Source organism: Carlito syrichta, unplaced genomic scaffold, assembly GCF_000164805.1.
Source record: "Carlito syrichta isolate Samal-C Ts95f unplaced genomic scaffold, Tarsius_syrichta-2.0.1 Scaffold314870, whole genome shotgun sequence".
Classification (NCBI taxonomy): domain Eukaryota; kingdom Metazoa; phylum Chordata; class Mammalia; order Primates; family Tarsiidae; genus Carlito; species Carlito syrichta.
Genome location: NW_007258966.1, coordinates 607,032 through 632,142, shown reverse-complemented (window position 1 = coordinate 632,142; position 25,111 = coordinate 607,032). Strand labels below are relative to the sequence as shown.

The window sequence follows — 25,111 nt, the reverse complement described above, 5'->3', positions numbered from 1 at the left end:
TTCTTTCAACATTTTATTTTTTAATTTCTGAAATACAAATCAAAATACATTTTTGTTACATGTTATTTTGACAAGTCTGACAGTCTTTTCAATACAGGATAACTCAATATAGGTGCTTTAAAACTTCCTTTTTAAAAACCATACATTTTACTTTGGAGAGAAACAACTCATCAGAAAAATACTTACATACATGGGCTACTGTTTGTCATGATCTTAGAGCATGCCCTCCATCTTAAAATTTGGTCCACTGAAATATATACGTATTCCTCCTATCACAAAAATAAATTAAATCTCGTGGTTGAAAAAAACAAATATTTGGCATAGGCCTGAGTGTACTTGAAAAACAAGTTACGATGTGTTTCAACTGCATGGAGGAACATTCTAAAATTCACCTAGAACCATTTGGCAGAACAACTGGCCTGTTGCTATCAGGGCTCTCCTGCCTCAAATGGGAATAAAAGGTGCATGGGAAAGTACTGAAGACTCTCAACATCCACAGAATCACTTACTCAAAATTAACCAAAATTCAATATAGAATAGTACACGACAACAACAGAACAATCGCAACAGTTATTCAATGCCTGGAAAGCAAGATGTAAGCTTAGAATGACTATCTCAACAAGAACAATGGTCAACATGTTTATAAGACCTTAAAGGTGAGAAAACTGCATTATTGATAGATGATGTCTTGTGTACAAGTATATTAGTTTCCAGGACACTGGAGACAACAACAAAACATACAAAGTAAGAACATAGCCAAGCTGCTTAACCTTCCACCATTCTCTTGAGTATTAAACCCAGGCCGCCTTTGGCCACTTGCAGAGGTGTCTTTTCTTCTTTATTCTCAATGTAAATACTTGCTCCTTGGGACACCAACAGTTTTGCTTCTTCCACTCTCTCTTCATCACAGGCTAAGTGTCTGAAACCAGAGATGACAAAGATCAAATAATCACAACCAAATCTATGTAATGATTAGGATTTCCTCCTAGGTAGTCTAAAGTGCATATTATTAGGCAGTGATAATATCAGAAAATTATTTAATCAGTAAAGAAAAATCAGTTTGCATGGGGAAGACTGTTTATAAGGTAAAATTCAGAGGAATACCTTTATAATACTAAATTGTGAATCCTAATTCTGGACCTACTTGGAATAGAGAAGGAGATCTAAATGCCAGCCTAAGGAACAACTTCCTCACTTTATAGAGATTAATAGTAGTTTACCCCCAAACCTACATGTGATAACTCAGGGTTAGAATTTAGAAAAGTCCCTATTCATAATGTTAATAGCAATTTGTTTTTTCAACCACAAGATTTAATTTATTTTTGTGTGTTGAAGTTTGGAAAAGCAGTTCGGCTTAAAATATTTATCTTGCCAGACTCAGTGGCTCAGCCTGTAATCCCAGCAAATGGTTCTAGGTGGATTTTGGGAGGTCAAGGTGAGTGGATTGCTTGAGCCCGCGGGTTTGAGACCCACCAGGGCAACTTGGCGAGACCTTGTCTCTACAATAAATAAAAAATTAACAGGGCATGGTAGTGCACACCTGTTGTTCCAACTATTTGGAAGGCTGAGGCGGAAGGATCACTGGAGCCCAGCAGGTTGAGGCTGTGGTGGCCGGGAGTGTGCCATTGTACTCCAACCTGGGCAACAGAGTGAGACTCCAACTCAAAAAATAAAAATAAAAAATAAAAAGATATTTATCTCAGTTGACCCACATATCTACCTTGTAAGTTAGCAAGGTATTATCACCTTTTTACAGTTGAAATGGTGACAGAGGTTAAAGTTCTTGCCTCTATTGAAATGGCTGAGCAGTAAACTGAGTGGAGAAGGAAACTAACCTTTGCCAGTCACTTATAGTTTGCCAGGCAGGGTATTAGGAGGCACTTTACATGCTATTTTACCTAAACTTCACAATAATCTAGTGAAGAAGGAATTATTATCCTTATATTACAGAAGAGGAAATTAAGACTCTAGAAGGTCAAGTAACTTCTTTAAGTTGCTTAATATAAGTTTTTACTACAGGTAGTAAGTGTCAGAGTTTGAGCTGAGTGAACAGCATCTAGCTATTCCTAAATCCTATGCTCTTCTAAGGACTCTATTCTGTCTGACTCCTAGACCTCTTCTAGGCCATTCTGCCTTTCTAGTTATAGAGAAAAGAGCTAGAATGTGCAGGCCTTTCTAGACAGAGTCTCTTAGAATCAAAAGAAATATTTTTTAAACTAAAAGTTAAGAAAACAACACTTTTAAAAAGTTGGTTTAAAGTCAAACTGGAAAAGGCTCAGTGAACCTCACTCTGGCCTAAAAAGAAGACTCAAATTCTGGATCAAACAAAAGTCACCATTCAACAAAGAAGAAAAGTAGCCAAGTACGACAAAAAAAAAAAAAAATCAAGGTAGAGGTCAGCTTCAGGTCCTAAACGTAATTCAATTCCAGATAGATTTAAGAGTGAAATGCAAAACAATAACAATAACCCTCAATCAAAACCAATGAAACATTTGAAAAACCTATAATAAAACATAGGTAATTATTTAACTAATTTCAGAGTGAGAAAGAGCTTTATAGTCCTGGGGGATGATTAACAGGCACGACTACACAGAAATTAAAAACTTCTGATATTCAAAAAAATCATGAACCAAATGAAAAGACAAACTGAGAAAAATAATTTCAACTAACAGTGCAGAAAGTTAATATTTTGACTATGTCCAGTCAAGAGCACTTAAAAACAGTAAAAACAAATTAATTCCTCAAAGAAAACAGAGAAAGGAACACAAAGTTACAATTAGAGAAGAAATGTAATTAGCCATAGGCATTAAAAAATGTCGAAATTCACCGAGAGTAAAAACGTAAATTACAACTATGAAATACCATGTTTCACATAACAAAAGGATAACAGTGCTGGTGGAGGGTAACAGGTATCTTAAACTGCTGTTGGGAGGGTATAATGATACAACTCCTCTGGAAGCAATCTGGTAACATATACCAATAGTCTCAAAATGTGTGTATTTGTTGATTCAGCAATTCAACTTCTAGGAGTCTACACCAAGGTAATAATCGGAAATATGGCCAAAGGTTTCCGTATTAAGTTGGTCAATGCAGCATTATTTATAATAGTGAAAAACAAAAAAAAAGTTTAAATATACTGTAATAGAGAAATGATTAAATTATGACACATCCACAAAATAAAATTGTATATAACCATTAAAAATGTTTTAAACTTATTTAATGACTTTGGAAAATGCTTATGATATACTACGAGGTGAAAAGAACAAGATATAAAACTATACACACATTATGACCCCAATTTTGCTAAATAATATATGTGTAAAATATTTACATTTGCATATAAAAGTCTGGGAGGACATAAACAAAAATGTCATCAGTGGTTATTTCTGAGTGGCAAGGTGATAGGCAATTTTTATCTTTATACTTTTGTATACTTTTAGATTTTTTGCCATTAACAAGAATTGCATTTATAAGCAGAATTTTAAAAAAATGATGTGTAAGAATTATTGCAAGAGGACTAATGTCGGGTAGAATACAAATGACTGCTACTTGTCACTTACAGAGGAGTGTTACCCTCAGTGTCTTGGATGTTTGTGGATGCTTTGTAGTACAGAAGGATATGAATCATCTTCAAGTTACCCTTGGCTGCTGCCCGGTGCATTGCTGTAGCCTCATAATGGTCCTTAGCATCCGGATTAGCCCCACCTTCTAGTAACATGACAGCAATCTGGAAAGATGGAGAAGAAAACAATGCAGACATCTATTTGTATTTGCATACATGTTTAGAACTCAAAAGAAGTAGGCTAGGGATGGAACCATACCTCATGCCTATTTTTGGAAGCGGCATAATGCAGGGGAGTACAGCCGTTTTGATTGACAGCATTCACTTGAGCACCTTTTCCCAGAAGGGCTTTTACAATCTCATCCCGGCCAGCAGAAGCAGCAATATGAAGAGGAGACCAACCTGCCTATAAAAAGAATTGAGTAGTAGAAAAACCAGGGGGAAAGGGCACAGGAATTCATGCTAACATTTAGGCAGGGTTTACAAAGAACTTTACAAAGGCAAAGGAATCTTTGTCTACAAAAAATTTTCCGTTTTTATCCTCCATAAATCTAATCCTAATATAACCAAAACCATACAATAAATCTCTTTCTATAACAAAAAAGGTATCTAGGCCCTCATTATTCAAGCAATGTTTACCAGAAAAATTCCAACATAACAAAAAGGGTTTATGTCTTTTAGGGGTCACCGTAATAAGCCATGATTTACCTTAAATCATAGAGTATGAGTAGCAAAACTAACATTCTAAAATAATGCAATCACTGGTTTCGTGCTTGATCACCAGGGCTATGCTGTAACTTCCCAGTAGTGAAAGTTACAATTTTAAGAGCTTAATACTCAGGCTTCAGTAAACACCAGTCTGGAGTCTAAAGATAACTGGAAATTTATCAACTCAGCTTAATACTCACATCGTCTTTATCATTCACTGGCACTCCAAGTTGCAACAAAAATTCAACAATTTCTGTATGTCCGGCTGAGCATGCCCAATGCAATGCAGTTCTGCTGTCCTACATGGGAAACAGAAAAGCAGTAAGAGAAACATTCTTGAAGAGAAATAGAAGGCAAAAAAGCAGAAAAAAATAGTATTGGTGCTAGCAAATCTATGGTTTCAAAACAAGAAATGGAGAGCACTGGATCCTCAGGTGGGTAACCTTAAACCATATTATTTACTAGTATAAGAGAGACTAACATTTTAGTAACATGGGGAGAATAACATTGATTAATGTAAGTAATTTTGTGTAGTTTAAGAGAAACCAACATTTTAGTAACATGAGGAGACTAACATTTTAGTAACATGGGGAGAATAACATTGATTAATGTAAGTAATTTTGTGCAGAATACGGCAATGAAAGCAGAACAAGAAACCAATTTCAATGCTTTAGCAGAAATAGAGCTTTGGTTGTTTATTATTATATTATTTATGCAATTTTATGTCAGATACTGTGCTGGGAGTTTTACATGCATCATCTCATTTAATCCCTACCATCCTACATGAGGGGGAATCCAACAAACCTGGAATTTATTTATAAAAATGTATGTATTTATTCTTACATGTTTGAACTTCAGTCACCTTCAAAGTACTCTCGATTTGATGCAATACACCTATCAAGATGCTTTTTCCACTGCTCAAAATAGTCTTTGAACTCGTCCATTTTGATGCCTTTTAGTGCTTCTGCAGCTCAGGACAAAGACCAGGTAAATAGGGAGGGTAGGGCACTGGAGTCATGCCATTTTGGGTCAAAAACTGCTGAACAGTCAGTGTGGTGTGTGCAGGTGTGTTTGTAAATTGCCCATCATGAAATGGACAAATATTCGTATTGAAAGAATCTCCAAAAAAAATTAACTGAAGCCAAATGCAGCCTCTCACAACAACGCCAGCTGGTACACTCATGCAGATGGATTCCTAGAACACTCACCTAGCTGGGGAAGACTGTACTACAAGAGGCCCGCCCTCCAAAAGATAATCCTGTTTTTTTTTTTGGGGGGGGGGTTCCTCTCATACAGTGGCTATATCCCCACTTTACAGATGAGGAAACTAAGACTCCTCAGGGTAAGTGACTTGTCCAAGGTTACATGGCTAGTAAATGGTGAACAAACCCTGTTTGTTTGACTCCAAAATCTTTATTTCTACACTGACCTGAAGTTAGATACCTAGAACACACGAACCTTATGGGGAAAGAAAGTTCATAAAACGAGTTGAAATTATCTATAAAACCATCTAGAAAACACAGAATTAGAGAGCAACAAAATTACATTTTATAAAAAATAATAAGCTAGTAGCTATATTTCTCAAAGGGAATTCCATTTGCAGTGACTGCTATATTTCTTAGTCAGCCCTATGTAATAGAAAATGGAATTTTAAACTTGATTACAAAATGTTTCAAACACATATAACATAATAGACAGGATATAATAGAAATCCACGTGCCTGTTGCCTAGATCTAACAATAAATATTTTTGCCATATTTGCTTCATCCAATTTTTTCCTTGCTGAGGTTTTTAAAAACAAATCCTAAATATTAAGACTTTTCATCCCTATTTTAGTATCTAAAAAATAGGAGTACTTTCTTATATAATTATGAGACCATTACACCTATTAAAATTAACACCAACTTCTTTACATCTTATACCCAGTCTGTATTCAGACTTCCTCAATTGTCTCCCTAACGTCTTTTTTCAAATAATTTGTTTAAATCAGGAACCAATCAAGGTCCAAAAATTGCATTTTGTTATGTTTCTTAAGTCTCTTAATACTGAATAGTTCCCTACCTTTTAAAGCCATTGACGTGATGGACGGAAGAATGGTTAAATTTTAAAGGAGTATTATTAAATCTTAATGTGAATTATTACATTTAAATTTAAATTCTTAATTATCAGACCATAATGAAGGTAAACTAGGTAAAGTTTTCAGGTTTGAGTAATAAAAGGAAAATTCCAGAAGAGAAAAGTCTCTTGATTTCGAATTCTCTTCCAAAAAAACACAAATTGGAGACTCATGATACAGTTTCGCCAGTGCTTATCAAAATTCCATAACAAACAGAAGGCAATCTATAAATATTTCTTGGCTTACTGAGGGCACTGTGAATCCTTCTATAGAAGAAATTCAGGGTGAGAATGAGGGTCCTTGAGCAGAAGAGTAGAAACACTTCCCAGCATCCATTCACTTTTGTTCGCCTCTGCTTAGAACATCCGTCCATTCCCTATGAAAATCTCACTCGTCCTAACCTTCCCTCCGTTACAAAGCCTTTTCAATTACCATAATATTCGTTTTTTGAAAACACCATGTAAACTTCTCTCCCGAGTATTTATCACAATTTGTAATCGGACATATATTTTTGTGATTATCTTATTGTCTGCTTCCTCACTCGGCCGTTTCCCCAGCTCTTAGCAAGCTGTCTGGCACATAAGAGGCGTAGTTTACACGTGTTACATGAATACACTAGTAAAGGTAAAGAAATCCACACAAAAAGCTTTTCTCTTCACGTTTTGGGCGTTTCTGAGAAATGCGGTAGACGTTCCAGAAATATCCAAAATTCAGCGAGCTAAGAGCCGGGCCAAAAAGAAAAAACTGAGGTCTGCGGAGCTAGCTACAGCAGCTTGATTGCGAGTCCTGAGGTGACCGTGGGGGACTGATGGGGTGGCGGGGGCGGTGATCTGCCTTTCGAAGAACCGGCCTCCGCCTGGGTCAGGCCCGGGAAGTCACTTAGGGCTTTGCCGACGCGACCAGCTGCAACTGCGGAAAGACCTTAGCGCTGCTTTACCTGATCAGTTCTAGTAGCCAGGGATTTATCTGCCAGGATCCTCTCCTTCAACTCCTCCAGCTTCCCGCTGTAGGCCAGGTTGCAGACCAATAGGTTAGACACACACCCCTCCATTTCGCTTTCCCAGGATCTCCGTGAGACGCGAGTAACGCCCGCCTCACGTCTCCGGCCCCGGGTGCCAATCAAAAGAGCCAGTGGAACTCCACCAATCACCGACCTTCCTCGTTCTCTTTTTCTTTTCCCATCGCGCGGCGCTACTGGGAGTTTCAGTTTGAGGGCAGTTCCGGGTTGGGAGGTACGTTCGCAACCCTCACCGACTTGGCCCCTAGCAGCGTGGAACTACAAGTTCCAGGGTTCCTTGCGACCGCCCATAGTCAAGTTGCCGGTGGAATTGGCCCAGGATGACAGCTGGAGAATGGAGTCAGGTACGGGGAGCGGCTTCGAGTGGAACAGTGTGAAAGAGCCGGGGTGGGTGGTCGCTGTCGGGCCATTGTCGGCTACTCGAAACGGTTACGGGGGCAGGGAAAGAGAGTTATGGGAACCTAAAGGTCCTGTCCCCTAGGGTCCCTGACTTGCGGTGGCAGGCGGAAGGGACAACGGTTGGAGCTAAGTACTACCTCCTGAGCTCGAACCAGTGACTGTGGCTACCCTCCCCCTCCCTGCCACCGCCCAGGGAGTGGAAAAAAGTAGGGGTTAATTACTCTGGTTTCTCGGTGGAGTGGCATCGGGGCCAGGGTTCTGCCACCGCAGTGATAGCGTATGACACCATACTAAGATGATGTGCCAGGGTGATGCCAAAGGCAGGGTGTGATGCCGTGGAAGCCACTTGATATCTAAGAGACCTCAGTCTGGTGACATCACAACTTGATAAGGGTCATCTTAAGGATATCAGGCTGTGGTGCTGGTACTTAAATATCACAATATTCACGATGACATTTAGGCTTTGCTAGAACTATCAAGCTAATAGTGCTTCTTTTTATGGAAATTCAAAATAGTGCCATAGAGTAGTGATGCAAGGCTTATCCTTTATAGGACATATCCAGAAGGGCATTATGCCAAAAGTGGGAAGTGATAAGAATAAATTCAAGAAAGAGACTGATTATGTTTGTTACCATGCTATGGTGTAGAACAGGGCTTGACAAACTTTCTGTAAAGTGCCAGACAGTAAATATTTTAGGCTTTGCAGGCCAAAAAAGATGTTTTGTGGGTACTTTTATGACAAGGGAGAAAGTTTCAGCAAATATTTATTGATGAAATTCAAAGTATAATAATAATAAGAAGAAGAATACTTTTTTGTAATATAGGACTACTAATGAGAAGAATGAACATCTTTTTGGGGAGATAACATTTTGTTTAATTGGGGTTGAAAGTTAATAATGTTCTCTATCATCAAAATTGATTCTGAATCTTCATCTGTTAATGCTGATCTATAATGAGATTTTATCTATTTAGTTTTTGAAATTTTTTTTTATCCAGATAGGTACTGCCAAATACTGATATCAATCCATGAACATATACTTTAGAATTTTTACTTTTTTTTAAATAAAATTGCAGAATAGTTTTAGATTTATAGAAAAGTTACTACGTTAGTACAGAATCCCTATATGCTCCTCACCCAGTTTCCCTTATTTTTTCTATTTTAATAGCTTTATTGATGTACATTTTCTGTATCATAAAAGTCATCTATTTCAAGTGCATAATTAAGTGATTTTTAGTAACTTTATTGAGTGGGGCAGCCATCACCATAAATCACTTTTAGAATTTTTTTTTTTTTTTTTTGAGTTGGAGTCTCACTCTGTTGCCCAGACTGGAGTGCAGTGGCCGCTCCCGGCCACCGCAGCCTCGACCTGCTGGGCTCCGGCGATCCTTCCGCCTCAGTCTTCCAAGTAGCTGGAACGACAGGCACGCGCTACCATGCCCGGCTAATTTTTTTTGATTTATTGTAGAGATCAGGGCTCGCCAAGTTGCCCAGGCGGGTCTCAAACTCACGGGCTCGGGCAATCCACTCACCTCAGTCTCCCAAAGCGCGGGATTACAGGCTGAGCCACTGGGCCCGGCTAGAATATTTTAATCCACTAAATAACATCCCTCATGCCCCTTTAAAGTTGATCCTCCTTCCCACTCCCAGACTCAGGCAATCACTAATCTACTCTTTGGTCTCTATAAATTTGCCTATTCTGGACATTTCATGTAAATGAAATGACACAATATGTGGTCTTTTGTGTCTGGCTTCTTTCTCTTTTTTTAATTTTTTTAAAATTTTTTTATTTTTATTTTTTTTTTGAGTTGGAGTCTCACTCTGTCGCCCAGACTGGAGTGCAGTGGCCGCTCCCGGCCACCGCAGCCTCCTCCTGCTGGGCTCATGCGATTCTTCCACCTCAGCCTTCCAAGTAGCTGGAATTACAGGCATGCGCTACCACACCCAGCTGATTTTTTGATTTATTGTAGAGATGAGGTCTCGCTGCCCAGGCGGGTCTCGAACCCGCGGGCTCAGGCAATCCACTCACCTCAGCCTCCCAAAGGCGCAGGGATTACAGGCTGAGCCACCGAGCCCAGCTTTGGCTTCTTTCACTTAGCGTAATATTTTTTAGGTTTATCCATACCATAGCATGTATCAGTACTTACTTTTTTATTGCCGAATAGTATTCCATTTTATGGTTATAACACATTTTGGTCTATTTACTCACCAGCTGGTAGACACTTAAGTTGTTTCCAATTTTTGGTTATTATGACTAGTAATGCTAAGAATATTCATATGCAAGTCTTTGTGTAGGCATATGTTTTCATTTCTCTTTAGTAGATACCTAAGGGTGGAATTACTGGAGCATAAGGAAAATTTATGTTTAACTTTTTAAGAAACTGCAAAACTATTTCCCAAAGTACAAACACTATTTTGCATTTTGACTAGCAATATTTGAGGGCTCCTGTTTCTCTATATCCTCACGGACATTTGTTATGCACCGTGTTTTTTATTATAGTCATTCTAGGTGAGTGTGAAATGATATATCATCATTGTCATTATATTTCTTAATGACTAATGATGGTGAGCATCTTTTCATGTTTTTATCAGGCATTTGTATATCTTCTTTGGTGAAGTGTCTATTATATCTTTTTTCTTTTTTTTTTTTGAATTGGAGTTTCACTTTGTCACCTAGGCTGGAGTGCAATGGCACGCTCATGGCCACTGCAGCCTCAGCCCGCTGGGCTCAGGCAATCCTCTGCCTCAGTCTTCCAAGTAGCTGGAACTATAGGCACATGCCACCACACGCAGCTAATTTTTTTTATTTATTGCAGAGACAAGGTCTTGCTAACTTGCTGAAACTGTTCTTGAACCCCTAGGCTCAGGCAGTCCTCTTGCCTGGGTCTCCCAAAGTGCTGTGATTACAGGGGTGAGCCACCATGCGCAACTCCTTGTTTCCATTTTTAAATTGGGTTATTGTCTTTTTATTGTTAAGTGATAAGGATTGTTTATATATTTTAGATACAAGTCCCTGTCAGTGTGTGATGTGCACATATTTTCTCCCAGTCTGCTGCTCGTCTTTTCTTTTTCTTAATGGTGTTTTTTGAAGTGAAAAGTTTTGCATTTTGATATGGTCCAATCTATCTTTTTTTTTTTTTTCTTTTATGGACCATACTTTTGATGTTGTACTTAAGAAGTCTTTATCTCTATTATTTTCTCCTATGTTTTTCTCTAAAAGTTTTATTGTTTTATCTATCACATTTAAGTCTGTTTCATTTTAAGTTAATTTTTCTGTGTAGTGTGGGTTAAGAGTCTAAGTTCATCTTTTTGCATATGGATGTAAATATTTTACTGGCACCATTTTCACCATTTTTGGAATCTCCTATTATTAACATCTTATATTGCTGTGTTATATTTGGCACAACTAATAAACCACATTTCATTTAGGCATTGTGTCTCCTTAGCCTCTTCTGACTTGTATCAGTTTCTCAGACTTTTCTTGTTTTGATGACCTTGATAGTGTTTTTTGTTTGTTTGCTTGTTTTTGAGTTAGAATCTCACTCTGTTGTCCAGGCTGGAGTGCAGTGGCACACTCATGGCCACCTCAGCATCGACCTGCTGGGCTCCAGCAATCCTTCCGCCTCAGCCTTCCGAGTAGCCGGAACTACAGGTGCGCACTACCATGCCCAGCTAATTTTTGATTTTTATTGTAGAGACAAGGTCTTGCCAAGGTGCCTGGGCTGATCTCAAATCCGCGGGCTCAAGCAATTCACTTGCCTCAGCCTTTCAAATTGCTGGGATTACAGGCTGAGCCACTAGCCCGGCCGACCTTGATAATTTTAAGGAGTACTGGTTAGGTATTTTGTAGAAAATCCCTCAGTTTATGTTTGTGTGATATGTTTTTAATGATTAGACTGAGGTTATGTTGTTGGATGGAAGTCTACAGAAGTGACGTGCTATTGTCGTCATGTACTATCAAGGGCAAACAAGCATATGGTTTTAATTAAGCATATTCATTGCTTGGAATATAATTCTCTTAAATATTATCTTTTAGTAGATCACTACACTGCAGATTTATCATTTCCAATGGAAGATTTGGTAAAAAACTGCTCGACTGCATAGTTAAATGGATTTTGAAATATGGAAATATCCTTTGCACTTGCCTCAATGTCCAAAATCTGCTGCTGGCACTGTAGTTTGAACTCAGAAAATATATAATGCTACCTATTCTTGCAGAGATGGAGATCTTGCTTCTTGTTTTAACTTTTAAAAAGGCAGCTTTATTGTGGCATAATTTACACATGGTGAATCTTACCTTCTTAGGTGGAAAGTTCAATGCACTTGGGTAAATACATGCTGTTGTGTAACCATTACTACTGTCAAAATATAAGTTCTCTCATGCTTCTTTACTATTAACTATATCCCAAACTTTATTCTCCCCACTCCCACCTCTTGATAACTACTAAACTGACTTCTGAATTTGTAGTTTTGATTTTTAAGTGTACAGTTTAATGATTATAGTGCTTATAGAATTGTGTCACCATCACCCTAAGTTTTTATTTGCTTTGGAATGGGGTCTCTCTCTGTCACCTAGGCTGGAGTGCAGTGGCCTGATCATAGCTCACTGTATCCTTGACCTCCTGGGTTCAAACCATCTTCCTGCCTAAGCCTCCCAAGTAGCTGGGACTACAGGTTTGTGCCACCATACCAAGTTAATTTTACTTTTTGTAGAGACAGGTTCTTGCTCTGTTGCCCATTTGGTCTCGAACTTCTGGACTTAAGTCATTTTCCTGCCTTGGCCTCCCAAGGCAGGAAAATGAGATTATAGGCATGAATCACCATGCCTTGCCTGCCGTCACCACAATCTTAATTTAAATCATTTTCATCACCCCAGAAAGAAAATGTGTGCCTATTTTCAGTTATTCCCTATTTATACCCCCAGCTCTAGGCAATCACTAATATATTTTATGTCTCTATGGGTTTTCATTTCATTTTCTGGGTATTTAATGTAAGTAGAATAATACAATATGTTGTCTTTTATATCTGATTTTTTTCCACTTAGTGTAATATCTTTAAGATTCATCCATGTTATAGCATATATCAGTACTCATTTCTTTTTATGGCTGAATAATAATCTATTTTATGGATATAACACATTTTGTTTATAACACATTTTGTTTACCCATTTATCAATTTATGGGCTGTTATCTCCTTTTGATTATTATAAATAATGCTACTATTAACATTCATGTACAGGTTTCTGTTCAGGCATGTACTTTCCTTTCTCTTGGGTACATATATAGGAGAGAGTTACTGGGTTGTATGATAACTCTATGTTTAACTATTTGAGGAACTTCCAGACTCTTTATAAAAGTACCGTTTGATCTTCCCACCAGCAGTGTTTGATGGTTCAAATTTCTCTACATCTTTACCAATACTTTTTAATGTCTATCTTTTTATTTAGGCATTTTAGTGGGTGTAACGTGTTATCTCTTTGTGATTTTGTTGTTTTGACTTGTGACAGCATGGGAAGTATATAAAGTATCTTGACATTACTTGTGATTCAAACAATGTTAGTTGTCAAAATGACCTTACTACAGTGTAAGTCGCACATGTAAGCATTGCTTTGTCTTGTAATTTTTGGTTGAATTAATTACGAAACATTATCAAGTCTGCAGCAAAAGTTAATTTCCAAAGCCATTCAGTATGCCATGATAGTCGTTGAGGGCAGTTCTTCTAACCATTTAAAAATATGTGAAAATTAGCCTGGCTCAGGGGCTCAGCCTATCATCCCAGCACTTTGGGAGTCCGAGGCAAGTGGATTGTCTGAGCCTGCAGGTTCGAGACCAGCCTGGGCAACTTGGCAAGACCTTGTCTCTACTATAAAATAAAAAATAAGTGTGATAGCGCACGTCTGTGGTTCCAGCAACTTGAAAGGCTGAGGTGGAAGGATCACTGGAGCCCAGCAGGTCGACGCTGGGGTGGCCATGAGCGTGCATGCCACTGTGCTCCAGCCTGGGCAAAGGAGTGAGACTCCAACTGAAAAAAAAAAACAAAAAACAAACCCAAAAGCAAACAAACAAAAATAGTGAAAATCATCCTTACCTTGCTTGCCACACAAACACGTGAGCTGAATTTGGCTTGCCAGCCATAGTTTGCTGATGACTGGTGTAGAGCAAAAGTGCTCTGTATGTCGTAGGTACTCAATAAACATTTATCTAGTTGACTATGGAGGTACAGCAGGCCTGTTATATAGTATTTGCAAAGTATTGATTGTAGTGACATTTTACCATAATAATGCATTAAGGAATCACATCTAATTGCTGGAAACAACTGGAAAAACCAATTCTAAGTGCCTCTCCTACTGTCATGCTTGGGTAATCTTTCATAAACAGTATATTTTGCTTTTATTTTATTTGATATGACATGGGATTAACTTTCAATTCTGAGACCCATAAGGCCTAGGATAAGGTACTCCTTGAATTTTTGAATGCTATAAGACAAATAGATCTCAGAGGAGGTTTCTTCTCTTTTGTTGCTGGTCCTACGTTATGGAGGAATGGTGTGGTTGCTGTTTATGTCCATAAATAGTTAAAAGGGGCCCTGTTAAGGTCTGACTCCCTTGTTGCTCATATGATTGAATGTTCCCTATTGCCTTTTCCACTAAGCAATAGATTCTAGATTTTAGATTTTAGGTCCTAGAACAAGCCAAGTTATCTTCTAGATTTCAAGAATAACATGCTAATGATAACCAGCATTTATAGATCACATGTGTCAGATCTTGAGTTTATTTTGTGTAATCCTCACAACTCTATTAGGTAGGTACTGTTATCCTCCAGCCCCTACCTTTTTTAAAAATGAGAAAACAGGCATAGAAGAGTGAAGTTAACATACTCAGGGTCACAAAACTTAGTATAAGTTGGAGCTAAAATTGAAATCCAGGCTTATTCTACCCCAAAGTCCTAGCACGTGATCACTGCAACATACTGCTAAATATTGCTGAAAATGAGATTATGTTTAAATGTAAACCCCAGATAATGCAATACCAATTGTTGTCAGAGTTCTTTGGTCTGTAATTCTTCCTATGAATGTGGGAAAATGACAAATTTTTCATGCTCTAGAGCAGTGCTGTCCTGTAGAACTTCTTGTGATGATGATAAAGTTTATGTCTATGCTGTTCTAATATGGTAGCCACTAGCCACATGGGACTCTTGAGCACTTGAGATGTGTCTAGGAACTGAATTTGTAATGTTATCTGATTTTGATTGTTTTAAATTGAAGTAGCTTCATGTGGCTAGTGATTATCATTTTGAACAGTGCAGAGACAGATCATTTCCCCTCCTTTGTTCCTTTCTAATTTTCACTAAATATTTTACCCAGTGCAAATATTCTTTCCATAGCCCAACTGGAAATTAATACATTCTATACTGAAAAACAACTTGAGGACATCTCACATAGGATATATGCAAATCAATAATTGCACAGCAGTCACAGGAATGGGTTCTGGGTTATCTAGCATGAAACTTAACCATTCTCACCACTTACTAGATAAGATTTGAACTGGCCCAAAATCCCTTTGCAACTGATTTTTCATCACTTGCAAATGTAATTTATGGGGCTTATTGCCAGCACTTTGCAACTGTCAGTTGCCTGATTTAAGATGAGACATTTTAATCTGTGGCTCTAATTTTTTTTTTTTTTGGATCACATGTTTTGGTCCCACAGTTAAATGTCCTTGATATTGTATGTCACTGGCCTATACAACCTTTCCCCAGTTAAAATCTATCCTTCATAAAACTGACATACTGTTGTAAGCTGTTATAATAAAACATTTTATTTATTTACCTTCTGAGTTTTAGCTTCCATACTTGTTTTAGGGTTGCTTGCTTTATAAATGGTTTTTTTTTTTAAATCTTTTTATTATGAATAATAAAAGATTCACAAAAGTTACAAAAATAGTACGGAAAAACTCCATATAAATCTTCATCTGGTTCACATTTTACATAATTATGTTTTACATAATTATAAAACAATGTCAAAACCAGGAAATTGATATTGGAATGATGCATGTGTATAGGTCTGTGTTATTTTATGACACGTAAATTTATTTAACCATCACTTCAATTAAGAAATATTCCATCTCTTCTGTGCTACCTCTTTAGAGTCACACTCAGCACCTACCCCTACCATTAATAGCCCCTGACAAATACTAATTTGTTGTTCTTCACTATAATTGTCATTTAAATAATTTTATATAAATAGAATCATAAAGTATGTAATCTTTTCCAATTTTTTTCATTCAGCATAATACCCTTGAGACTCACCCAAATAAATATCAATAGTTCATTACTTTTTATTGCTGATAAATATTCCATGATACGGACATACCACAGTTTATCTAACAAGTCATCTGTCAAGGGACTTTTTTATTTCCAGTTTTTGGCTATTACAAACATAACTATTATTGACATTTGAGCACAGGGTTTTGTGAAGATGTAAATTTTCATCTCTCTGAGATAAACGCCTAGGAGAGTGATTATAAGGTGATGTACTAAGTATATGTTTAATTTTTAAAGAAACTGACAGACTATTTTTCCAAAGTGACTGTACCATTTTTGCATTCTCACCAGCAATATATGAGAGATCCAGTGTCCCTGCATCCTTGCCAGCATTTGGTATTGTCACTGTTTTTTGGTTTTTTTTTTTAAGTTTTAACCATTTTGATAGGTGTGTAGTGATATCTTATTATGATTTTGTTTGCATTTCTCTAACGGTTAATAGTGTTCAACATCTTTTTGTGTGTTTATTTGCCATTCTGATATCTTCTTTAATTAAATGTCTCTTTACATTTTTGGCCCATTTTCTAATTGTATTGTTTGTCTTATTGTTAAGTTTTGAGAGTTCTTTAAGTATCCTAGGTGCCAGTTATTTGTCAGATATGTAGTTTACAATTGCTTCCAGTCTTTGGCTTGTCTTCATCTTAATAGGATTTTCTACAGCAAGAGCTTTCATTTGGATAACATCCAATTTACTGATTTTTTTTTCCTATTATGAATTGCACTTTTGTTGTCATGTATAGAACTCTTTATCAAGCCCTAGTTCTCAAAGATTTCTCCTAGATTTTCCTCTGAAAGTTTTACATTTCACATTCAAGTCTATGCTCAAATTTGAGCTAATTTTTGTATAAAGTATGAGGTTTAGATCAAGGTTGATTTTTTTGACGATGAATATCCAATTGCTTCAGCTTCACTGAATTCTTTTGCATGGTAGTGAAAGATAAATATGCTGTGCTTGTATAAGTCTATTTCTGGGTTTTCCACTCTGATTCATTGATCTCTGAGTCTGTCTCTCTGCCATTCCACACAGTGTTGAATATTATAGCTCTATAATAAATCTTAAAATTGGGTAGAATAATTCTACTTTTTCCAATATCGCCTGTTCTTTTACCTTTCCCTATAAATTTTAGGGTAAGCTTGCCTATATCTAAACAAAAATTTTTTGAGTTATTGATAGGAATTGTATTAGGCCTGTATACTAATTTGGGAAAAACTGACATCTTTACTGTGTTGAGTCTTTTGATCTGTGACTATAGCGTGTCTCTCTCTTTATTGAGATCTTTAATTTCTTGTATAAGCATTGTAAAGTTTTCAGTATACAAATACTTTAAACGTTTTGTTAGAATTATACCTAAGTATTCCATTTTAAAAGTGACTCTCAGTGTTATTATATTTTCCATTTTGGTTTCCATGTATTCATTACTCATATATGGAAATGCGAATGATTTTGGTACAATGATCTTATATATCAAACCCTTGCTGAATTCACTGATTAGTTCTAGGGGTTACATTTTTGAAACTTTTGTATTTTCTCTTTTTGGGGGTTGATTTCTTAAGATTTTCTGTGTAGCCTATTCTTGTCATCTGCAGAGAAGGACAGTGGCATTTTCTCCTTTTCACTTTTTTTTCCTTTTATTTCTTCTTCTTCCCTTATAGTGCTGGCTACTACTTCCAGGATTATATTGAATAGCAGTGGTGTGAGTTGAATTCTTGGCTTGTTCCCAATCTTAGGGAAAAAGTAGTCTTTCAGCATTAAGTATGATATTATCTGTAGGTTTTTTTGGTAAAAATTCTTTTTCAAGTTTAGGTAGTTCCCCTTTGATTCTTAGTGTTCTGAGGATTTTTATTATGAATAGCTGTTGAATTTTGTCAACTTCATTTTTCTACATTGATATGATCTTGTGATTTTTTTCTTCACTCTGTTAAAATGGTGGATTACCCTGATTGATATTCAAATGTTGAACCAGCCTTGCACTCTTGGATAAACCCTATTTGAATGGTATTTTTGAAATATATATTGTTAGCCAGGCTCGGCTCAGCCTGTAATCCCACAACTTTGGGAGGCTGAGGTGAGTGGATTGCCTGAGCCCGCAGGTTCGAGACCCGCCTGGGCAGCGAGACCTCATCTCTACAATAAATCAAAAAATCAGCCGGGCGTGGTAGCGCGCGCCTGTAGTTCCGGCTACTCGGAAGGCGGAGGCGGAAGGATCGCCGGAGCCCAGCAGGTCGAGGCTGCGGTGGCCGGAAGCGGCCACTGCACTCCAGTCTGGGTGACAGAGTGAGACTCCAACTCAAAAAAAAAAAAAGAAATATATATTGTTGAATTATATTTGCTTATATTCGATAGGGATTTTTGTCTCTATTCATGAGTGATGTCAGTTTGTAATTTAATTTTTTGATCCTGTTTTTGTCTGATTGTGGTATTCAATGCAATATTGGCCTTGTAATAAGAGTTGGAAAGTATTCTCTCCTCTTCTATCTTCTAGAAGAGATTGTGTAATGACATAGTGGGTTGTAACTTTTTGCTCTAATGCCCTGTTTATTCTCAAGGTGAATGAAGAGATGTTTATCAATATACCAAGTGTGGTAGACTATCTTCTCAATCTGAAAGAATACCTTGAAGATATCTATGTAGGAAGAGTCCTTTCATCAAGTTACACCCAACAGAGATCCTCATAGCCAAGAATTTGTCCCTCTTAGTGAGTACCCAGAAAAATACTACCCAGATTATTGCAGTGGTGAGGCTTTTATAATGTCCCAAGATGTGGCTCGAATGATGTATGTGGTTTTCAAAGAAGTACCCATTGTGGTTCTTGCTGATGTGTTTGTAGGAATTTGTGCTAAGTCCCTATAAATTTTCAAGATTTTCTGGGAAAAGACACATCAGATACAACAGATGTTGCTATAAGTTCATTTTTACAACCTCAGAAACAGCAGATGCTGGAATACCCCTGGCATGAAAGGAAATTAATGATGGGAAAGAATGTACATTGTTTGAGACTTACTATGGGCTCATATCTTGCAAGCTTCTGACATATCTTGACAGCTTTAAACATTTTCACATGGGGTTCATAAAAAACAATGTCATGTATTTTGGTGATTAGGATTTTGTTAATTTTCCTTAAGAGTGTATTATTTTAAAGTTACCTTCTACTGTGTTATATAAAGCATCCCTTCTTCCCCATGTTTTATGTAGTTCCCTGAATCTTTTTTTTTTTTTTTTTTTTGAGTTGGAGTCTCACTCTTTCACCCAGACTGGAGTGCAGTGGCCGCTCCTGGCCACCGCAGCCTCGACCTGCTGGGCTCCGGCGATCCTTCCGCCTCAGCCTTCCAAGTAGCCGGAATTGATCCAACTTACCTAAATTGTCAAATTTATATGTGCATTTTTGTTTGTAGTAACCCCTTTTGGTGTTTATAAGGGCTATAGTGATATCCCATGTTTCATTTATGATATTGATAATTTGTCTTTTTTGTCAGTCTTACTAGAGGTTTGTCAATTTTATTAATATTTTCAAAGAGCCAGCTCTTTGTTTCAGTGATGTTCTCTATTATGGAGTTTCAGTTTTCAATTTATTGATTTCTGCTCTTATCTTTATTACTTACTTCTGCTTACTTTCATTTAATTTGCTTTTTTAGTTCTTTAAGGAGGGAAATTAGATTATTAATTTGAAACTTTACCTCTTTTGCAAGGTAAGTATTTAGTGTTATAAATTTCCATCTTAGCACTGCTCCAGCTGCATGTCACATTTTTTTTTTATTGTGCTTAAAAAAAAGCAACATGGGATCTAGCTCTTAACAAGCTTTTAGTGGATAATATAATATTGTTAACCATAAGCACAGTGTTGTACAGCCAGTCTCTATAACTTTTTTTTTTTATCTTGCATTACTGAAACTCTATACTCATTGGACGGCAACTCCTATTTTTCCCTCCCTAACTCCCTGGCAACTACCATTCTTTTCTGTTTCTATATGGGCATGACTACTTTAGAATCATGCAGTATTTGCCCTTCTGTGTCTGGCTTATTTTATTTAACATAATGTCTTCAAGATTCATCCATGTTGTAGCATATAACAGGATTTCTTCCCTTTTTATGGAAAAATAATATTGCATTACATGATTTTACCACATTTTCTTTATCCATATATCTGTACATGGTTATTAGTTGTTTCTACCTCTTGGCTACTGTGAATAATGCTGCAATGAACATAGGAGTGTAAATATGTTTTCAAAATCCTGATTTCAATTCTTTTGCATACATTCTCAGAAGTAGAATTGCTAGATCATTTTGGAGGTCTGTTTTTAAGTTTTTGAGGAACCCCCATACTGTTTCCCACATTAGTTGTACAATTTTGCATCCCCACCAACAATACACAGGGTTCCAATTTCTCCACATTTTCATCAGCACTTTTTTTTGTTTGTTTCTTTGATAATGGCCATCCTAACACATATGAGTCATACTTCATTGTGGTTTTGATTTGCATTTTCTTGACAATTAGTGATATTGAACATCTTTTCATACACCTATTGACCATTTGGATGTGTTCTTGGAGAACCATCTATTCAATTCCTTTGTCCATTTTAATTGGGTTATTTTATCTATTTATCTATCTCTGCTGTTGAGTTGAATAATTTGGATATTAGCCCCTATCAGATGATTAGCAGATATTTTCTCTTATTCTATAGGTTGACTTTCGTTCTGTTGATTGTTTCCTTTGCTGCAAATAAGCTTTTTAGTTTGATGTAGTACCATTTATCTATTTTTGCTTTTATTGATTGTCTTTTTGGTGTCATATACAAGAAATCATTGGCAATACCAACGTCATGAAGTTTTGCCCCTATGGTTTCTTCTAGGAGTTTTTCAGTTCCAGGCCTTATATTGAAGTCTTTAATCTGTTTTGAGTTGATCCTAGGATATGGATAAGGGTCCAGTCTCATTCTTTTGCATGTGGATATACCGTTTTACTAGCACTATTTATTGGGGATACTATCCTTTCCCCATTGTGTATTTTTGGAACCCTTGTCGAAGATCAGTTGACCATATATGTTTGGGGTTACTGTTAAGCTCTATATGCTGTTTCATGGGTCTGTTTGTCTGTCTTTATGGCAGTACCATATTGTTTTGATTACTGTAGCTTTGTGTATGTTTTGAAATCAGGAAGAATGAGGCTTCCAGCCTTGTTCTTCTTGCTCAAGATTATTTTGTCTATTCGGGGTCCTTTTTCAGTTCTATATAACTTTTAGGATTTTTTTTTCCTATTTCAGTAAAAAATATCATTGTGATTTTGATAGGGATTGCATTGAATCTGTAAGTCACTATAGGTAGTATAGACATTTTAATAATATTGAGTCGGTCAGGTTCGGTGGCTCAGCCTGTAATCCCAGCACTTTGGGAGGCCGAGGTGAGTGGATTCCCTGAGCCCGCGGGTTCGAGACCCGCCCAGGCAATTTGGCGAGACCCCCGTCTCTACAATAAATCAAAAATTAGCTGGGCGTGGTAGCGTGTGCCTGTAGTTCGTGGAAGGATCGCTGGAGCCCAGCAGGTCGTGGCTGCGGTGGCTGGAAGCGTGCCACTGCACTCCAGTCTGAGCGACAGAGTGAGACTCCAACTCAAAAGTAATAATAATAATAGCCTAATAATAATAATAATAATAGCCGGGCTCAGTGGTTCAGCCTGTAATGCCGCGCCTTTGGGAGGCTGAGATGAGTGGATTGCCCGAGCCTGCGGGTTTGAGACCCGCCTGGGCAGGCAAGACCTCATCTCTACAATAAAATCAAAAAATCAGCCGGGCATGGTAGTAGGCACCTGTAATTCCGGCTACCTGGAAGACTGAGGCGGAAGGATCGTCGGAGCCCAGCAGCTCGAGGCTGCGGTGGCCGGGAGTGGCCACTGCACTCCAGTCTGGGCGACAGAGTGAGACTCCAACTCAAAAAAAAAAAAGAAAAAAATAGTAATAATAATATTAAGTCTTCTAATTTAAGAACATTGGAAAGTCTTTCTATTTGTTTGTGCCTTCTTTAATTTCTTTCAACAATGTTTTATAATTTTCAGTATACAAGTCTTTTACCTTCTTTGTTAATTTATTCCTAAGGTTTTTTGTTTTGTTTTGTTTTGTTTTTGGTGCTACTGTGGATGAGATTGTTTTCTTAATTTTTTTCTGATTTTTTGTTGTTAATGTGTTGAAATGCAACTGATATTTTTATGTTGAATTTTGTATCCTGCAACTTTGCTGAAATTTGTTCATTAGTTCTCACAGTGTGTGTGTGTGTGTGTGTGTGTGTGTGTGTGTGTGTGTGTGTGTGTGATCTTCAGGGATTTCTACATATAAGAGCATATCATCTACAAACAGAAATAATTTTACTTCTCCAATTTGGATGCCTTTTATTTCTTTTTCTTGCTTATTTGCTGTATTTGAAAACAATTGCAAAATTTATTGTTCTGTTTTCCTCTGGTGTTTCTTGCCTATTAACATAATACTTTCAGTACTGTGTTGAATGGAAGTGGTGAGAATGAACATTTTCGCTTACTTCCTCATCTTACGGGAAAATTTTCAGTTTCTCACTGTTGAGTGTGATGTTAGCTGTGGATGTTTCACATATGACCTTTATTATGTTGAGGCAATTTCCTTCTATTCTTAGTTTGTTGAGTATTTTTTATTTTTATTTTTTATTATCTTTAAAGGGTATTGTATTTTGTCAAGTACTCTTTTTTTAATCTGTTGAGAAGATCATGTTATTTTTAACTTTCATTCTGTTAATGTGTGCATCATGTTGATTGATTTTCATATGCTAGGCCATCTTTGCATCCCAGGGATAAATCCCACTCCATCATGATTATCATCTTATTGGTTTATTGATTTAGGTTTGTGTTTATTTTCTTGAGGATTTTTTGAATCTATATACATAAGGGGCATTTGCCTGTAGTTTCCTTTTCCTTAATATATTTTCCTGTCTTTGGTGTCAGAGTAATGCTGGCCTAATAAAATGAGTTTGAAAGTATTTCTTCCTCTTCAATTTTTTGAGGTAGTTTGAGAAGTATTGGCATTAATTCTTCAAATTGTTTGGTAGAATTTACTGATGAAGCCATCTGGTCTTGGGCTTGTTGTTGTTGTTTTTGAGAGGTTTTGGAGTACTTATTCAGTCCCTTACTAGTTACAAGTCTATTTAGATACTGTATTTCTCTATGATTTAGTCTTTGTAGGTTGTATATTTCTAGAAATTTATTCATTTCTTCTAGGTTACCCAATTTGTTTCCTTCTAATTGTTCAGTTACTTACAATCCCTTTAATTCTTGTGGCATCAGTTGTAATGCTCCTTTTTCATTATTTTATTTTTTGAATGTTCTTCATTTTTCTTAATTAATCTAGCTAAATTTTTTGCCAACATTGTTAATCTTTCAAAAAACCAGCTCTTTGTTTTATTGGTTTTTTTTCTATTTATTTTGTTTACTTCTGCTCTAATCTGAATCATTTCCTTCCTTCTGATAACTTTGGACTTTGTTTTTCTTTTACTAGTCTACTGAGGTGTAATGTTACTTTGAGATCTTTCTCTATGTAATATAGGCCGCTATTGCCATAAATTTCCCTCTTAGTACTATCTCTGCTACATCAGATAAGTTGGTTTACTATATTTTTGTTTTTTATTGTTTCAATATATATTCTGATATCTTTTGTTTTTATCTTTGATCTATTAGTTGTTTAAGAGTGTATTAATTTTCACATATATGTGAATTTCCCCATTTTCATTCTACTGTTAATTTCTAGTTTCATTCTATTGTGAGTTAAAAATATACTTGGTAAGATTTCAGTCTTTTGAAATTTGTTAAGACATGTTTTGTTACCTGACATGTAATTTCTTCCAGATGATTTTCTGTATATGCTTGAAAAGAATGTATATTCTCTTGTTTTTTAATGGAATGTTCTGTATATGTCTGTTTGGTCCATTGTTCGATGGTGTTCAAATCTTGTTTCCTTATTGACTTTTTTCTGGATGTTCTATCCATTATTGAAAGCAGGATATTGAAATCCCCTGGTATGATTGTGTTACTCTTTTTCCCCTCTCAATTCTATCAATGTTGAATATATTTGGGTGCTCTTATTTTAGGTGCATATATATTTATAATTGTCACGTCTCCTGGTGCTTTGATCATTTTATTATTATATGATATCCTTCTTGACAATTTTTTTTACTAAGTGTTTATTTTGTCTTTTATATAAATATTGTCATTCCTGCTCTCTTTTGGTATCTCTTATGTGATATGTGCTTTTTATATGCTTTCACCTTCAGCCTAGATGTGTCCTTAAATCTATAATGACTTTCTTGTAGGAAGTATATAGTTGGATCTTCATTTTTTAAAATGTCATTTCAACTCAAAGGTCACTCTTTAGTGTTTCTTGTAAGACAAGTCTAGTAATGAACCTCTTCAGCTTTTGTTCATCTGCTAAGTTTTTATTTCTCCTTTATTTTTGAAGGATAGTTTTGCTGGATATAGATTCCTGGCTGGTAGTTTTTTCTTTTCCTTTCCTTTCCTCTCTTCTCCTCTCCCCTCCCCTCCCCTCCCCTCCCCTCCTCTCCCCTCCTCTCCTCTCCTTTCCTTTCCACACTTTGATTATTCCACTCCATTCTGGCCTGCAATTTTTCTTCTGAGAAACTTGCTAATAATCTTTTTTTTTTTTTTTTGAGAAAGTAGGATTTATTGAGAGGACAGAAAAGCTCCCAGTGGGAGGGGACCCAAGGAGGTTGCCCCTTGCTGATAATATTAAGGTGATTTCCTTGTATGTGGCCAGTCATTCTTGCTGCTTTCAAAATTCTCTCATTGTCTATGACTTGTGACAATTTGATTATAATATGTCTTGGTATGAATTTCTTTGGGTTCATTTTGTATAGAATTCTTTGGACTTTTTGAAGCTAGATGTACATTTTTATTCCCAGATTTGGTGTGTTTGCAGATATCATTTCTTTTCTTTTTTTTCCCTTTCTTTTCTTCCTTCTTCT

General features: G+C 36.7%; 2 protein-coding genes across 7 annotated transcripts in view; one reads left to right on the top strand and one right to left on the bottom strand.

The window, feature by feature from the left end:
- Window positions 1–7,551, bottom strand: PSMD10 (proteasome 26S subunit, non-ATPase 10). 2 transcript variants are annotated; one of them, XM_008072181.2, is made up of 5 exons: window positions 7,324–7,551; window positions 4,471–4,569; window positions 3,822–3,968; window positions 3,561–3,727; window positions 1–919 (listed from the first exon to the last, which is right to left on the bottom strand). In XM_008072181.2, the coding sequence occupies exons 1-5, from the start codon at window positions 7,435–7,437 to the stop codon at window positions 766–768; spliced, it is 681 nt and encodes a 226-aa protein (XP_008070372.1). In that variant the 5' UTR covers window positions 7,438–7,551; the 3' UTR covers window positions 1–765. The 2 variants fall into 2 exon arrangements, with proteins under 2 accessions (XP_008070372.1, XP_008070373.1); XM_008072182.2 differs by having other exon boundaries at window positions 3,640–3,727; window positions 7,324–7,492.
- Window positions 7,552–7,582: 31 nt separating this feature from the next.
- ATG4A (autophagy related 4A cysteine peptidase) overlaps window positions 7,583–25,111 on the top strand; it is a 61,878-nt gene continuing 44,349 nt past the window's right edge. For 2 of the 5 annotated variants that reach the window (XM_008072179.2, XM_021706002.1), the window contains exon 1: window positions 7,583–7,748. Coding sequence is in view for 1 of the 5 variants with exons in the window: in XM_008072178.1 (XP_008070369.1) it covers window positions 7,739–7,748 (10 nt within the window). In the remaining 4 variants the exon portion in view is untranslated. Of the gene's footprint in view, window positions 8,170–25,111 lie in introns of all 5 variants that reach the window. The other 3 variants (XM_021706000.1, XM_021706001.1, XM_008072178.1) reach the window with 3 other exon arrangements.

What these genes read in the sequence shown, in the direction of transcription:
- PSMD10 (XM_008072181.2), bottom strand. Translation starts at nt 7,437, where the DNA reads ATGGAGGGGTGTGTGTCTAACCTATTGGTCTGCAACCTGGCCTACAGC. An exon ending in CAGTGAATGATAAAGACGAT is followed by an intron (nt 3,969 to 4,470) that starts GTGAGTATTAAG and finishes TTCTTTTTATAG; the next exon opens with GCAGGTTGGTCTCCTCTTCA. An exon ending in ACTGAGGGTAACACTCCTCT is followed by an intron (nt 920 to 3,560) that starts GTAAGTGACAAG and finishes CTCTGGTTTCAG; the next exon opens with ACACTTAGCCTGTGATGAAG.